A 16139-nucleotide genomic window follows, 5' to 3' on the forward strand; every position below is an offset into this window, starting at 1 on the left:
GTCAGCTTCTAGAGTCTGTGAAATAGTACGTTGATCTAAGTTAGTTGCTCACAGGGGATCCTGATTATGAAAAGAAATTTACAGAAGAATAAAACTATGTTAGAGTGCATACGGCAGACATTGCCAGATCCTGACTGGAAGCATACCCCTATCATTGAAAGAAAGGTGTACAATCAATGCATTCTACCGGCGGTAGCATATGGGGCACAGGGAGAGAGAGGAAAGAATAGAGAAAGGCAGGGAGGTTAACCAGAGGTAGTTCCGGTTGGCTGCCCTACACGGGGGGAAGGATTAAGGGGGATAAAGAGAGAGAGTGGAAGGGGGAGATAGTGAGAAAGAGAGACGAGCACGAACAAAGCACGTACACCATAGAGCGGTAGGGGGTGGCGTTCTTAAAGTCTATCGTGAAGCCTGTTGTAATCGCACCGCTGGTACGAGTTGTTGGGAACTCGGCGCTGACGCCCGTTGTTGCATCTGGGTCGCAAGCCCCAAGGGTAGCGTTGGCCTGGCGGCCTGGGGTACAACTGGAAGCATCCGAAGGTCCCGACAAAGCATGAGTCGACTGGTAACAACAAAACAACTTGTTTATTCTAACATCGCAAAGAGTTGGCGGTCAGGTTGACCGAAGTAGAGAGACGGGAGAGCACTTTACTCAACAGAAGAAATCGGAGCCCTCCTTTGGCGTCCGGGGGCAGCTGCTTTTATACTCTCGCAGTTGAGGGCAAGAAGGAACCCCTCTATAGACGAGCACGTGACTGTGCCGCTCGGAAACAATGGGATAAGGTGACGCATACTGTCGTGTCGCCGCCGGTCGGGCACAATGGGGAGGAGAAGGTGGCTCACACTGTCGTGTCGCCGCCGGTCGGGCACAATGGGGAGGAGAAGGTGGCTCACACTGTCGTGTCGCCGCCGGTCGGGCACAATGGGGAGGAGAAGGTGGCTCACACTGTCGTGTCGCCGCCGGTCGGGCACAATGGGGAGGAGAAGGTGGCTCACACTGTCGTGTCGGCGCCTGTCAGACCCCCTCGCTTCACAGTTGTTGGGAGCTCCTCTCCCCGGCTGCCGCGCTTCGACAAGCGTGGGCACCAATATGCACATACACTCACACACGCACATGAAGACACGTGGCATCGGAACATGCCTGGACGCGCTTGGCGGGGAGGCGTAGCGGCGACGCCGAACGGGCCAAAATGTCTGCCGCTTTGTTGTAGCCGCGCCGGCTAAACCGCGCGTCGTAGGCGAAACGTAACAAGCCCCGTAGACCGCAAGAACCTTAATAACGCTAGTAAGGCCTTCAACGTGGATGTTCTTTCGGAGCACTGACCTTAAGATTTGAGTTCTGATAGTGGACGACTGTCCAACTGTTCCTGTACTCTGCACATCACTGTTCTCTGGGCACGATATCGCGGGCAGACACAGATAATATGTGTGAGCGTCTCATCGTTGTTGCATGTGTCGCACGTGGGGCTGTTGGCCATTCCAATAAGAAAAGCATATGAGTTCGTAAAGGCAACGCCTATAGCCACAGACGGTACAGCATGGTCTGTTCACGTCGTGGTAACCCAGGCGGGAGGGGCATTCGTATGTCCGGAGACACCGAACGCAAGCGACACATGGTGAAAACGTTAGAGTCCCACAGGGGCAATGTACAATCACGGGACATCAGTCGCAGCCCAGCCGCAGCGTCTGTTCGCGAAAGCGGTATGAAGACTCGTTGACCACTTTCATGCGCAGATCAGGCAGCTTCGTCGGCGTGGTCATTCCCGCTGATGTCCTGGAAGCCATTGAAAGATTATGTTGTCTCCCTTGTCATGACTGTCATGATATATGTGTAGAATTTTTTAGGCCAGTTGTTCATTGGGTCCGTGGCGCATTGGGCTTTGTATGCACTGAAGGGCTGCCTTGAACTCACTAAAGACTGTCCATTGTTGCGGTGGTTCCTGCTTAATGAAATAAATTAAGTGCAGCACGGAGTGACGCGAGTTCTATACCCGTCGATGTGGTCCCACATGAACTCTTTAATTTGATTCCTTCAGATTTTGCCGGGATGATGACTGCAGGATGATGATGGGGCAGAAACTTGGAGGTTGACAACGATGCTCGAAAGCAAGTTAAGGACCATGCAAAGAACGACGGAACGAAGAATGTTAGGCGTAACGTTAAGATACAGGAAGAGAGCGGTGTGGATCAGAGGGCAAACGTCGATAACCGATATTCTAATTGACATCAAGAGAAAAAAAGTGGAGCTGGTTCAGGCCATGTAATGCGTAGGGTAGATACTCGACGAACAATTACAGTTACAGAATGCGTGTCAAAAGAAGGGAAGCGACGTCGAGGATGGCAGAAAACTAGGTGGGGTGATGAAATTAGGAAACTCGCAGGCCCAAGCTGGAATCAGTTGGCGCAGGACAGGGGTAATTGGAGGTCGCAGGGAGAGGCCTTCGTCCTGCAGTGGACGCAAAATAGGCTGATGATGATCTCTTGAGTGCAGTTTCCCCGGGCTGCAACAGGGGCAAGAAGCATAGAGTTTCGAACAAAAATTTCTAGGCGGAACTGGTCGCTGAATGATCGCACGATCGCAACACCAGAGTTGACTCGAGTACAATTTTTAGGAAATTGCATATGGCAGCAAGGGAAGCCACGACTCCTGATTTCAAAGCTTATGGGATGCGAGCGAAGGGTGCCATTGCTGGCCCAGTGATTCTGGCAGACGGTTGAACTGTTCCATACCATGACATGAACGTCTCACTTGGCGGAGTTCGAATCACGGCGTGCGTGTGCAGGTCGATAGAAAGCATTACAGAGCAGGAAAGTGCGACACTTATGTGCTCCTTGTTTAAGCTTTGACGCGGAAGCGTTTAGCTTTATAGCTACAATTCCTTCGAACATCCTACACGGTTCCTTCGACCACGATTCCCATCGAACATCCGTAACAGATGTCGCCACTAGCAGAATATTATCGGTCATGTTGTTTATTTTAATTGTCGGACTATCGAATAGCATACATGCATGGATTTGTGTTCACTGATCACCGCAATGAGGCTTCGCACTTTTCCATGGATGCATGCTAAGCACGTGGTGGCGTGATCGAATCCTGGCCAAGGCGGCCGCATTACCAGATATATATATATATATATATATATATATATATATAAGACACGAGTGTTCATCGTTAAGTGATGATGGAGTTGGATAACGAGAGGTTCATTTCTCGCTCTTGCCAGGTGGGGAAGAAAAATAGTAATTGGCCAATAAGCATGCGCCATATCGTCTAACTACAGGTTTCTTACTGCCATATCTTTAACAACGACTTGATGCTCTCTCCGGGGTGCTTCTTGGATGGCGGTGCGGCTTGCTTCTTGACCACTCGCTTGGCCTTGTCTCGTTCGGAGCCCCTGGACGCAGCGACCGTGCCAGGTGGTGGCAACCGCTGCACGCCGTCGGCCGCGAGTGCCTCGTCCCGCTGCGGTCTCGGCTTTACGACCGACCGCTCTCTGACGGCGGAGTGGCCGGACGTGGGCTTGTACCCCTGCTCTCCCGCTCCTTGCATACCGCGGTACCTGCACGGGGACACGTTCTTGAAGATGGACGAATAGGAACGATCGGTCGCCTCTGTGTCTGCCATCGAAATGAAGGGCTCCGACACCTGCTAAGGCGTGGCTATGCAGGGACCGAAATTGAGAAACCCGCAGTTTGTTTAGCGCTTCGTCTGGCACTAACGCGCTTTTTAAAACTCGCAACCGCGGTCATGCTCTCCATTAGGAAACAACAAGAGATGGTGAAGATCGTTTAGCCGCAGTTCTCATCAATACAAGTTGTGTGATACGCTGCCGGTGAACGCAGACTTCCACTTATCGCACAGACTTTAATGTTCCAACTAACCGATAAGTTTAACAACAACTTGACTCTGGACTAAAAATTACGAGTGTAGCGTTCAGGCCTTAGATTCTGCGTGTCGATGCTATAGTTTCGGGACTGAAGGAAATGCGCGCTGCTCACGCTGGGCACATTGCACAAGGACACTTCGCATTCACGGAGCACTTCGCGGAGCACACTTCACGGAGCGCGATTGTTCGCATTCGAATAATCGCGCTCCTCGTTGTATGAGGACAGCTGTGTCTTCCACTGATTGTCTTGAAACATAGCAGACATTACAAATATATACTTCCCCCCCCCCCTACTTCTCAGCTCTCGTAACTGCTAACCAAGCCAACGTGACATACATATCCACGGTCGCCATAGTCGTGTATTCCAAGTACAGCTATACAAACTACCTAAAAAAAAGAAAGAAATTAAACTCGGCCAACATTTCATAATTAACAAAAGGCCTGTACAAGTCTTCTCACTGTCACTTCACTGTTAGAAAGCGGACGCTGTGATAAAAAAAAATGGAAACGAGATGATCGCACTAACGCCTCGTCGCGTCCCCATATGAAGTGTGTGGGATATGTCGGCCTTCACCCTTGACCTCACGGCTCAATAGGCGCAGGCCTTCTGCTGGTTATCTGGATGGTGCCGGCCGGCTGGGTTTGCTACATGTGCGCACGTACTATGTCTGCCTCGTGCCTGCTACATAAGTAATCCATTGTTTTCTTTACCGTCTGAGATATATAGAGAAAAAAGCAAACTAATAGTGCTTTTACAGACTTGATACACGTGCAATGGTTTTTTTTTTCATAGTTCACTGGATTCGTTCGCAGCGGTGAATGTAACTTTGCGTTCTGCATTGCTTCAATGGATGTGCTAGTATGGGTCTTCAGGCAAGAGTTACCTGATGCATTTACTTCTGTAATAATTTACATGTAATCTTCTGAATCCTTTATACAGTAGGAAATACTACGGTTGAGTGAGTGAATCGGGTTTTGTTGTGAGGTTCACTTGGCCTTCTTAAGCAACTGCAATGACGGTTACTGTGAGGATGGACATTTATACCACTGAGCGCCCCCCCCCCCCTCCACCCGCACACACACCTAATGGACCGCAATTACATTTGACGGGCAAGACACGCGCGCTCCGGTCTCATCGCGCCCCTGCGCATGTAAGAGGTATAGCGTGGGTTTGACTGAGCAATCTCTCGCGGAGTCCCTGGGTTTTATTTCCTTGCTTTCTTCGTCTCGCTTGTGCTGTTAAGTAGAACCTCAGCGTCCTTGCTCTAAACGTGCGTTTATTTGCTCGCGTGTAGCAATAACACCTTTTCCATTTACCGACGCGAAGGCAACGTGCCGAATGCGACGTGCAGGTCGTTTCTCTCCACCTATAGTGACAAGAAAGCATGATACCAATACTTTAGAGATAAGCCAGCACCTATTAAATAGCTTTACATTATAGGTGACTTAAGCCGCCCTAAAGCGTTGGGAGACGCAAAACACCGGACATACAGAAAAAGACAAACAAAAACACACTAAATAGTACGAAATAGTAGGAGCACCATATAGCACGAAAGGACCACATTGGAATTTGCGTAACCCAACGCTTGGGTGCGACTTGCGTGCCATAATCTAAACTCTCTATTCTTGAACAGCATGGCCAGTTCTTTGAGCCAACTGGTAAAGGCAGGTGTGACCGCCAAACGCGTCGAGGCAGGGAATTTCCTCAGGACAAACTCGCCCGTTGTTTGGAGTGGCTCGATAGGAATGAGGCGCCTAACATGCGAATGCACGCACCTGCCCGCGATGAAGAGCGAGCACTGCAAGCAGCTTCTCGTGATAAAAAAAAAAAGAAGAAAAGAAAACCCAACCTGCAAAGGTTCTGCACGCCTACTGCGAGTGCGTGCGAGATTAGTGCTGTTCCTTCAAGATCTAGCGTATGGCATGGGGCATGGAAAAGAAATGGAGTGAACGCAACACATTGTATTGCAAAATGTGTAAAGCTGCAATTCCCCTGCCAAAAAAGACAAGACAAGACAAGACAAGACAGACAGACAGACAGACAGACAGACAGACAGACAGACAGACAGACAGACAGACAGACAGACAGACAGACAGAGAGACAGACAGACAGACAGACAGACAGACAGACAGACAGACAGACAGACAGACAGACAGACAGACAGACAGACAGACAGACAGACAGACAGAGAGAGAGAGAGACTCCGTCTTCTGCATAATGCGACATCCCGAATGCGTCGCTTCAGTCTCGAGCGATGCATTCCAATGGCCTGTGCGGCCACGTTCCTAGTTTTGTTTGACCAAACAGCTTCTTCCGCGATGCACGCGGCAATGAGTTTGTTAGCCAATAGCAAAAGCCAAGTGATGTACACACCGATAGATTGGAATAATTAAAATAGAGCCGAGACTGCGCAACCAGTCGTAGGGTGACGAGTGCGACTCCATGTTTACATAGCTGGTGTCGTGCTGTTACAAGAACGCAGGCTTGCCTCACTCAGCAAGAGTCGCGTAATGGCTCTCTGGTAACAGGGCGTATTTCTTGGAACTTGACCGTGCGCGCCCACAACAGTATACAACAGTATACAACAGTATATATAACACATCCAGAATTCCCCGTTGGTTCGTGCAATTCGCAGTTATAGCAAGTGTACGGAGTGAGGCCCGTCGAACGCCGTGCCTATCGCTCGAATATTCGTTTACGGAGTCGTTTTCGTCGACAAAGCTGCTTGTAGCCTTTCCCGCCAACTGCTGAAGTGTTTCTTTACCCAATATCAGCAGCCCGAACACGTGCAAAATTATTGTTCAATCCTCCGAGCTCAAAACATTACCGCGGTTCATGTGCGGAATAAAGCACTCACTTTTGATTTCGCACGCCTATCCAACGGTATAGGCGGCGCAACTTGGCTGCTGCTAGGAGCGAGGGCGCGCGCATGCGCATAGCTGAATCGGAAAAAAAAAATTGGGGGACGCTTAAGCTTCGCCTTCGAGAGTGGAACGCGATAGCGTTCCCGTCGCCCCGCCAAGGGGTGTAAGACATTGCGCTACGGCGCTGCGATCACTTATGATGCGCTCCGCATCGGACTTTGCACCCACCTATCACGCGGTGAGCGCCGAGCAACGCAGCCTTCGGCGCGGCAACGAAACGTGCGCCTGAGCAAGCGGAACGAACCAAAGAACTCGGTGTGTCGGAGGGAGAAACGATCTGCGCGAGCCAAACGTCGTGATCGGCCCGGAAAGCCGGGCCGCGAGGCGCCACGAAGGCCGACGCGATCATGGGGTGACGCCTCGATGGGACCATCCTCGATCTCGCTTGGGAGCACCACGCAGACGCATGACTCCTCGGAAGCAGCTCGGTACACATTGCAGGGGACGCTTTCCCACCAGACGCGCTACGGCACAGCGATCACGTCAGAGGCGTGCCGCATCGGACGCTGCACCTAGGAATGAGGAAAGAGGAGCCACGTCGCCAAAACACGAGGGTTCGAGTGACAAGTGAAGTCGGAAGGGGAGAGAGCGAGAAAACTTATTAAACGCAAGGGTAGTGGGGCATCCTCGCACCGGTCCCCGCGAGGCCCGAAGGGGAGAAGCGGGCAAGTGGCGCGCCACGTGTCGGGGCAGCGCCGCACATTGCGAGGAGGTGGTCTTCTATGTTAGCCGCAAGATGGCTCTGCGTGTGCGCAGAGCGCAGAAGAAATGTAGCGGAAACGTACTTCGCTACTCGTGTAACTGCTACTTCTGTACCGATATACACGGCAGTATAACTTTCTACGGCAAGTTTCTAAGGTAAAACCGCATTCACTAGAGGCGCTTTTGTACCGCTTTGAAGCATCGAACTCGTGGCTGAGTGGTAGCGTGTCCGTCTCACACTCCGGAGACCCTGGTTCGGTTCCCACCCAGCCCATCTTGCAAGTTGTTTTTCATTCATGAAGTGCCTCCCGGGATTTATCGCTCACGGCCAACGCCGACGACACCGGCTTTTCTGCGACACGAGCTCCTTAACGTTGTCGCGTTAAAATTCAGTGGACACACTTTAACACGTACGCCTGGTAATGCAGAAGCATTATACCGTTTGTATGGACCTTGAACGCGCTCATGTTATGCACTCATGACGTGGTGCCACTTCCTCCCCATTGGCTATTCCATTACGTGCACAATGACCGACGCACTAGGCCTCACCTTTAGTCAGCCAGATGGCTGAGACGTGACGTGAGCAATGACGCACGTACTAGGCACACATTTAGTCACCCTGAGCCGTGGAGCCGCCATACTGTCGGGGAAGTGTGCTCGTTTCTCACCTCGAAGGTTTAGGTTCGGTTCCCACCGAGGCCGAAATTTACCAACATTTCCTTTAGAACCGATGAATTTACTTCCTTTCCTCTACAGAGACCTTCCCGAGAAATTTTTCGCCAAGCCGAGGATTTTTTGACGTGTTTTTTACTCTGCGCCGTCGGCCATTTTCGGTGCCATCTTTCGGTCACGCCGAATACGACGGATTTTCGCTCAATCTGGGCATATGATGCTTTCGCATTAAAGAAAAGTCTATTAGGCGGATGCAGTCGCACGTTCTTTGATGACAGGAACGAATGACTATCAACGACTTCACTTGACCGCTGATGCGCATCTCTTATTGTTTGTATCTTTTTCCAAGCTTATATACACTCGGTCTTGATGCCTGCAAGACCGAGAGTCGCAAGCCTATGCAAGCATTCCATGTTGGGTCGTATAATTTACGTTATGGCCAAAACAAAGGGGCATCGTGAGTCGATAATACAAACGAAAATTTGTTAGAGAGGTAAGATGGCCTGCTGAAGTGGTTAACGAACACAATAGGAAACGTCACCTGGGCTGAGTTGACTGGCTTGATAATCGTTGAGAAGAGTTCCCACAGAGTTTCCTACGATAATGAACTATGTGGTCTATGCATCAAGCTTTTGTACCGTGCACAAGAGTGATGTTATATAAGCGCTGTCTGAAGTTCCGTCAACTGACTCTGGCACAACGCGCATATTCGCAAGCACTGCTGATTACAGAAGACAGCTGCTGTGCGAATGCGAATGGTATGCAGGTGGACCGGTTCATAACAACTGTTAGCAATACGACGTGGCCTTGCGTTTGCTTAGTTCGAAAACAGCACGTGGGGTGTAGCGACCAAGGGCAATCTTTTTTACTTTGACTTGCATTAATGTAGCCTTTTAAGAGGAAGCTTTAGCTCGGGCCCAACTCCGACGCGGCCTATTCAAATGCATGTAAAACGCAAAAACGTTTTTGTGAGATAACCCCTGGACCGATTTTAATGAAATTTGTTGCATTTGAAAAAGAAAGTTAAATTCTAGTGACTGTTGGAAGCGGAATCTCGATTTAGGGCTTGAATTTTCTTAAAAATATTTTCAAATATTTGACCGTCTGAAAAAAATAGAAGCACGAAGTTTACAAATTCATAGCTCTGCATAAAAAACTGATATCGCGGTTCTGTAAACGCCATCCATTAGATCATTCAAAGCGGACAAATTTGATGTGTCAGTTTACTTCTTACGTGATTTTATTACGTTTGTTACAAGGGTTCTGCAAAAGTTGCATTTCCCTACTGCTAAAATTTTCTATATTCATGAGTAACATATCAATTTTGCCCGCTTTAGATGCACTATTGGATAGAATCCACAGAATTGTATTCTCATTTTTTGTTGTCGAGTTACAGAGGTGTAAACGTGATAGTTTTGTTTTCTGAAAATTTTCGATTTTTGCCAATTTTTAGTAAAATATTCACGACCTAACTCGAGAATTCGAAACCAACAGTCACTAGATTTTAAGTCTTTCTTTTAAATGCAACAAACCTGGTCAAATTTGGTGCAGTGGTTGCCGAGAAAAACGAATTCTCCTTTTACATGTATTTAGATAGGAGCACCCGAGCTAAAGCTTCCTCTTAAAGACGAAAAAAGAAATCCGTTGAATAGTTGCAAAGAAGACTGGGCCCAACTGTCGTTCAGATAAGAACTGAGACTGTATGTTACAGTGCCGAACAAATAGGTTCGAGGTCAGTGGATGTCCACTCACAGCTTCTGTGACCTCAAGCGTTGTCGTATTACACGATATGAAACGTGCGGCCGACTTCTAAGCGTGAATTGTTTTGTTTTAGAAAGTACCTATAGCCTTGAGCGTAGATACCGAATCACCGTGATGTTTTTGTTCCTGTACGATCTCCTGCAATTAAGACGAACCGCTGCGAGTAAAATGAGCACAGAAATAAAGAACTTCCTACAAGGCAGTTGGTTACTTTTATGCTGTGCAATAGCTAACCAAAAGAGGTGTCGGTGTTTCCACGTGGGATCCAATGCACGCCAGGTAAAAACGAGTACCCTGTCAGCGTAATTATGTAGGTGGAAATGCAGAAAGCTCAGTCTGCCTGCCGAAGAGGCGATAGCAACGAGGTAAGAGAGAGATACGAGGCAGCTATAATTTCCCCTCTCTGTTAAAACTCGCATTCTTATAGAGTCTGTAGCAAACCACTGTTTGCCTTATCTCAAGGTTATTGTATCATACTTCGATTGTGTGTGCATTCATCTTTATTTTGCCGTTGTCATTGTTCTTGCCATAATACTGTCTGCACATATGAATGACTACGAAGAAAATGCCTCTGTGTAGGGGCTCCGACCTTCGTCAAACATTCCTCAGACTTTTAGTCATTTCCCCTATTATCACACTGGGGTCAGTGTTTAATGAATTGATTCAGAGATATGACAGGGTACGATTTGCAGGGAAAGGACCACAGGATAACGGCTCTCCGTGGCCTTGTGCCATGCTCCGTTTTCTAGGTCACAACGACACGACAGAAATTTGAACGATCTTAAGATTAAAGCGAGCTTAGCGATAGGTGTTGGGTCCGGGCCTGCAATTCGATCACTGTGCACTAGAAAAGGAGGAATCTCCTGAGCTTGGCGGAAGACGTTTCTCACCAACAACAATATTAAAACAAAGAGAAGGACAGCGTGAGACCTGCTGGCATGTGCTCTCTCCCACACTTCACGTCAGCCTGTCCTTGTTTACTTCGCTACATCCCCTACGGCCAAAGATATGTTTTTGCTGCAAATTAAAACACGCACAAAAAGAATACACATAGACTACGCCACGGGTGGCCAAAAAAAAAAAAAACATGCCTTTCAGTAGGCAGCAGCTATTCGAACAAACAGTTCTGGTGAAACGTATCCCTACGATGAAGACGTAGCAAGCATTTTCTTGAAAAGAAAATTTTGAAAGAAATCCTCGTCCACCTCATTATGCAGAGCATCATGGTATAGTGGTGATCCGCACGGTGGTGAATATAGCTGCTTTCCCATACCCTCCCTCACTCTCTCTCACTCTCTCGATTTGTTATTTTACATTATTCCCCGTGAATCAATCAGCCTTATGTCAACAATGGCACATGGTGCCAAAAGAACTTCCACTCTCCTCTATTCCTTCTAGATGCATAGTAAAAGAACCGACATTTGGTGAGTTGATACTGGTTGAAGATCTCGAAGGGGCAGCGGAAACGACTAAGAGAAAAGGCAAACAAAATATCCAATGACAATGAAATGTAAAGAAAAAATGATAAAAATGTCATGAGCTTACTATAACATTAGATTACAGGGTCTTGCTGTTTGCCTGTGCACTGATATTGACGCCACCGATGGGAGAGCACGTGGGCATATGTGGTAGTACTCAAGTATGTGCGTGCGTGTGTGCGTTCTCATAACATTAGGTGCGAATTCAGCGCTGTCCCGTCTCTCCTGCTTTGTGTCTGAATCGTCTTGCGCTGTCCCTTCAAGGTGCTCAATATAGTAAAGTTATTTCACCCTAAAAGCGACTGGTTTGTTCCACGGCTAAACACCTTTCCTATGTTAAAAAAAACAAACACATTTTACTGCACATGACACTGAGGTCAATACTCCGCTTGCGATAAAAGAAGGTGCAGTCGAAAACTGCGCTTTACCACGAGAGCTTGACAGTGATATATCTATCAAAGTCTATTTCATGCAATTTCTCGAGTCGTCACGTTTACTCGCCACAGAAAGTCGGCAGACAAGAAAGCTTCGCTTGGCCTCGTCAGCGATTCGATCTTGCTCCGTAAGGACAAGGATGTTAGCCGCGTGATAAAGCAGCACCCTTAAGGGAGCGAGGTGGTTTTTCTTTCTTTTCCTTTTTCATTTCCTGTCGACCGTGGGTCGTGATCAAACACAAGGAGAGCGACAAAAGAATTTCTTATTTTTTTTTTTTGCCGGTTTCGCGGTCGTCGTCCTCCTCCGTCCGGCTTGTATTCAAGGGTGGCGGAAGCGGAACCGTGCGGCACCTCCAAACTGGGTCCTGCCTCGAACCGACCCCAATTAAGTCACTTCCGCAAAGTGCTGTACACAAGGGTGTGCGCGCACGGGCGTACTAGTCTCTAATAAGGCCAGCTGTCGATATACACGTTTTTTTTTTTTTTTGAACGCAAGCGCGAGTGACACTGTCAGTACGCGCATTATCGAGGTCGATCAATCCCTGTTGCTGGGTTCTCTTGCAATTCGAATAAGACACTCGTCCTGTAGGAATCAACGCGTTCGCTGTTCGAATTCGATTTCTTTTATCGTTCGACACAAGGGTGCGCGTTATGTTTGGGATTATACGGGGGTCAAAGGTGAGCCAGCGACACCTCTGTGCGGACAACTCCCACCGTTTGTCGGATGCCCGACACAGATATCTCACATTTTCGTGGAGAAACGGAAGTTGCGTGACAGCTATATGGGCGTCTGTGCGTTCGGGCACTACGGGCAACATGCATCTTGGGGGTTCGACGAACTGTAAAGCGCAGCCGGAATGTGAATGAAACAAAAAATGACCGAGTTACGCTAACCACGGAGAAATGAAAGACGCTTTAACGACGAAGACTGCTGGGAAATAAGGATGCAAATACCGGTGCCACTTCCTTTTATAGGCGAGAGACGCCTTTACAGTGTACGAGGCTGGATCGACGTCGTAAAACGTATGGCGTGGTTAAAATGTATGCTGCTTTATTTCTTTCTTCCCTTCTTAGCTTTCTTTTCGTTGATAGCGTTTCTCATTCAATTTTGTCCCAATTACTATTGTTTCCTGTCGCTGCACTAACGTGGGCTCCCGGTATAGACTTAGACTTTGGGACCATCGTCTGTTTAAATTTGCGCTTGTATGTTTTGCTTTCGGGAACCAACGAACAAACGAGGAATCAAGCAAACGGTGCGAGGCTAGCACAGCTTATCGCCTAATCGACCGAAATTTGACCCCACGGCAACACGCTGGACCGCCGCAGTGCAACCAAGCTTTGCGATACTCCCGTAGAAACTTGCCTACAGGTCTGGAAGACTGCTGCGCTCAATCGATAAGTCTGTTCCAACTACGGGTATAGCGAGATGGTCTAAAGGTCGTAACACATAAGCAGACACTAATGATTTTCTTTCTTTATTTATTTCTTTGTTTTGTTTTGATTTCTAGTTCTCATTGTGACAGGTTTACTTATTCAAAGCACACATTACTTCTTCGATAGAATAGTACTTCGGTTATACAGTTGTGTGTCAGGCACAAAGGCCAGAATGCCAGAAAAGTATCAACAGCCGATTGGGAACTGAGCCTAGAATGCTGTTTTCACAATACCACAGAACCGTATAACTTCTACTACTATATTGCGTCTACTTGGGTTCGCTTGCCATATATTGTGATATGCGCATGCAACCATACCGTTCATGTGGGCGACATTATGTAGATCAGGTTCCACAACAGGTGAACACAACTGTGGAACAGGGCGTGCGAACTGCACCTTGAACCAATAAACTAAACGCCAAGTTGTATTGTAAGTAAGAACTCATGCGAACAGCGGACCTCTAAAACACTGGGGAGCTTATGACAATGCCTGCTCTTTCTTTTTTCTAGCGCTGCAAATCATAATCGGGGCGCCACTTCGGTACGCCTGAACACCGCTAATCGCAAGCACTCTGCGGTGACGGTGCTCGAATTGCCGCGGCGAGGTGTTTGGTTTTTCTGACATTGGTACTAATTGTTCTTGTTGCTTGTATGTAGGGCGCCACAAGAAGAGCCCATTGGTCGGGGGAAACATTTGATCGTAATAATAAAAAAAAAATTGACAGTCGCCTAAGTATCCTTACGTGATTTGAATGCGCAATCATCTTGAGTTCTCAAATTAATTGGTTACGTCCATGATACGTGAGGTCTTACATTGCCGCTAGTCCTTCGCAGCTCTACAGTAATCCACCTTATTCCACCTTACTTTAATTTGTAACAAACTTAATCCGGAAGTAGCGTAAGTAGCGAGGGACCAAGACCTCGAGTAGCACAACGCACGAGACTAACGTAGTGGCCGCGTCGCGATAAAAGCTTGTCCTCCCTCCGTGGAGGGAGCCTAACCGATTCTGCATTCTGCAGGTATTTTCAATAAAGTTGTTCTCTCTCTCTCTCTCTCTCTCTCTCTCTATATATATATATATATATATATATATATATCCACCTGCTTTTAATTGGTACCAACCTTCATCCACTTTAATCAACCTTGCTCCGCTTTATTTCACCTTCATCAACTTCACCTTAATTCACTTTACTCCACCTCAGTTCACATTACTAAGGCCACAAATGACTACGACGTGACGTGTGCAATGACACATTTAGTGGGCACAGCTTTAGTCAGCCGGCACCGTGGACTCACCGTGGCGTGGGGGGAAGCGTGCCCGGGTTCGACTCTCACCTAAATGCATGAAATCTTCTCTTCGAAGCCGTTGACTTAGTTCGTTCATAGGAACTTGACGTCCATCCGAGTCTTTTTGATGCGTTTTTATTCTTTGCGCCGTCGGCCATGTTATTCCAACCATCGCTTGATCACGCCGGATTTTCTGCCTCGTGGGACCTACAATGCTTTTGCAGTAGAATTTTCCGGTGCAGCAGCTTCAAGTAGCAGCACATCTCGAATAACGGCGATGCTCAGGGTCACCTATTTGTCAGACGACCACCGTGTCATTACTCCGGTATTTCAGCAGGCAAAATGAACCTCACTTTTTTGGCCACATGTCGTTGCCTACTGCTCGGCTTTGTCTTCGGCACCATTACATGCTAGGCTTGTATTTTTCTATATAACGTGACACTACGCGGACGAAAACGCCGTCTTGAGCACGAATATAAATTTTACTTTCTCGTGCCTCGCGTTATGTTTATATGACAATGGGAGAGGTATCGATGTGGTAAAACTTCGCACAGGTCCTTAACAAATTTGACGACATCAGGATGAGTCCACATCAAAACTAAATTCTGGTGTTTTACGTGTCAAAAACCACGATGTGCGCATGGAGCCGAGTGATTAGCTTCTGACGGCAAAACAACGCAGGAAAAGAAGACGGGCAGTAGGAGCGAACGTACGCCACGAAGCGATATACGGTATGTGTTGCGCCGTGACTTGGGCATGTGGTGCGTGAATCCGCAATAGCCAAATGGCTCAGCACTCGACTCGTTTCGGGAGAGGAGGTAGTAGGTTCGAATCCCAATACCACCGGGCACCTGCTGGTTTTCTTAATAGGTAGAGATGTCTGCCGGCCAGGAGGCGCTCGGCTAACTATAGGTATACTCTCATCTCGAAAGGGGGGATCTGTTGAACCAACTAGCACAGCGTCGCACGTTTCGTTCATTAGGTGCGGTGTAATCAACAAGACACAGATAGTTCTCGTTTACTCCACCACACACACACACATCCCAGCGCCGGGTCTACAGTGCCGCCCAACGCAGGAGTGTTGAACCCGTCGCGCCCCCTTTCGCACGGCCTCTGCCCTCGCTTACCAGCGCGTTTCGAGTGCGCGAGCACCCGTTATCTACGTGAATATATATGCGAGACGGCACGCGCGCGCGAGTATACGTGGAGCACAGGGAGATCTCGGCAGACAAAGAGAGAGAGAGAGAGAAGAAAGAAATAAGGCGAGAAAAGCAGTGGCGATAAAGCGAAGGCGCGTTACGCCGACGCGTGCCAAGTCGCGCGAGCGAGCGTTCGCGTTCAAGCGCTCGGGCTTGCTGCCGCGGCAGCGGTGCCCGTCCGCTAATCTGAGCAAACAGAACAGCAGTCGTGCCACGCGCGCGCGACGTCGGACACGCCACCGGAAGGTGCGCTGGCGCGCGCGACCGACGGCAGCGGAAAGCGCGGCGCCCGCTCCACGTATCTATGCACGATATGAGCATTACCGACGAATGCGCGAGGGGTGTGCAGATCAGGTTGCA

General features: G+C 48.5%; 1 protein-coding gene across 1 annotated transcript in view; it reads right to left on the minus strand.

The window, feature by feature from the left end:
- Positions 1 to 8877, minus strand: part of LOC142572740 (tissue alpha-L-fucosidase-like) — a 34810-nt gene extending 25933 nt beyond the window's left edge. The window contains exons 1-2 of the mRNA XM_075682056.1: positions 8728 to 8877; positions 3291 to 3560 (exon numbers count right to left, since the gene is read on the minus strand). Coding sequence (XP_075538171.1) covers positions 3291 to 3550 — 260 coding nt within the window. The 5' untranslated portion in view covers positions 3551 to 3560; positions 8728 to 8877. The remainder of the gene's footprint in view (positions 1 to 3290; positions 3561 to 8727) is intronic.
- Positions 8878 to 16139: the final 7262 nt, after the last annotated feature.

Source organism: Dermacentor variabilis, chromosome 2 (assembly GCF_050947875.1).
Source record: "Dermacentor variabilis isolate Ectoservices chromosome 2, ASM5094787v1, whole genome shotgun sequence".
Taxonomy (NCBI): Eukaryota; Metazoa; Arthropoda; class Arachnida; order Ixodida; family Ixodidae; genus Dermacentor; species Dermacentor variabilis.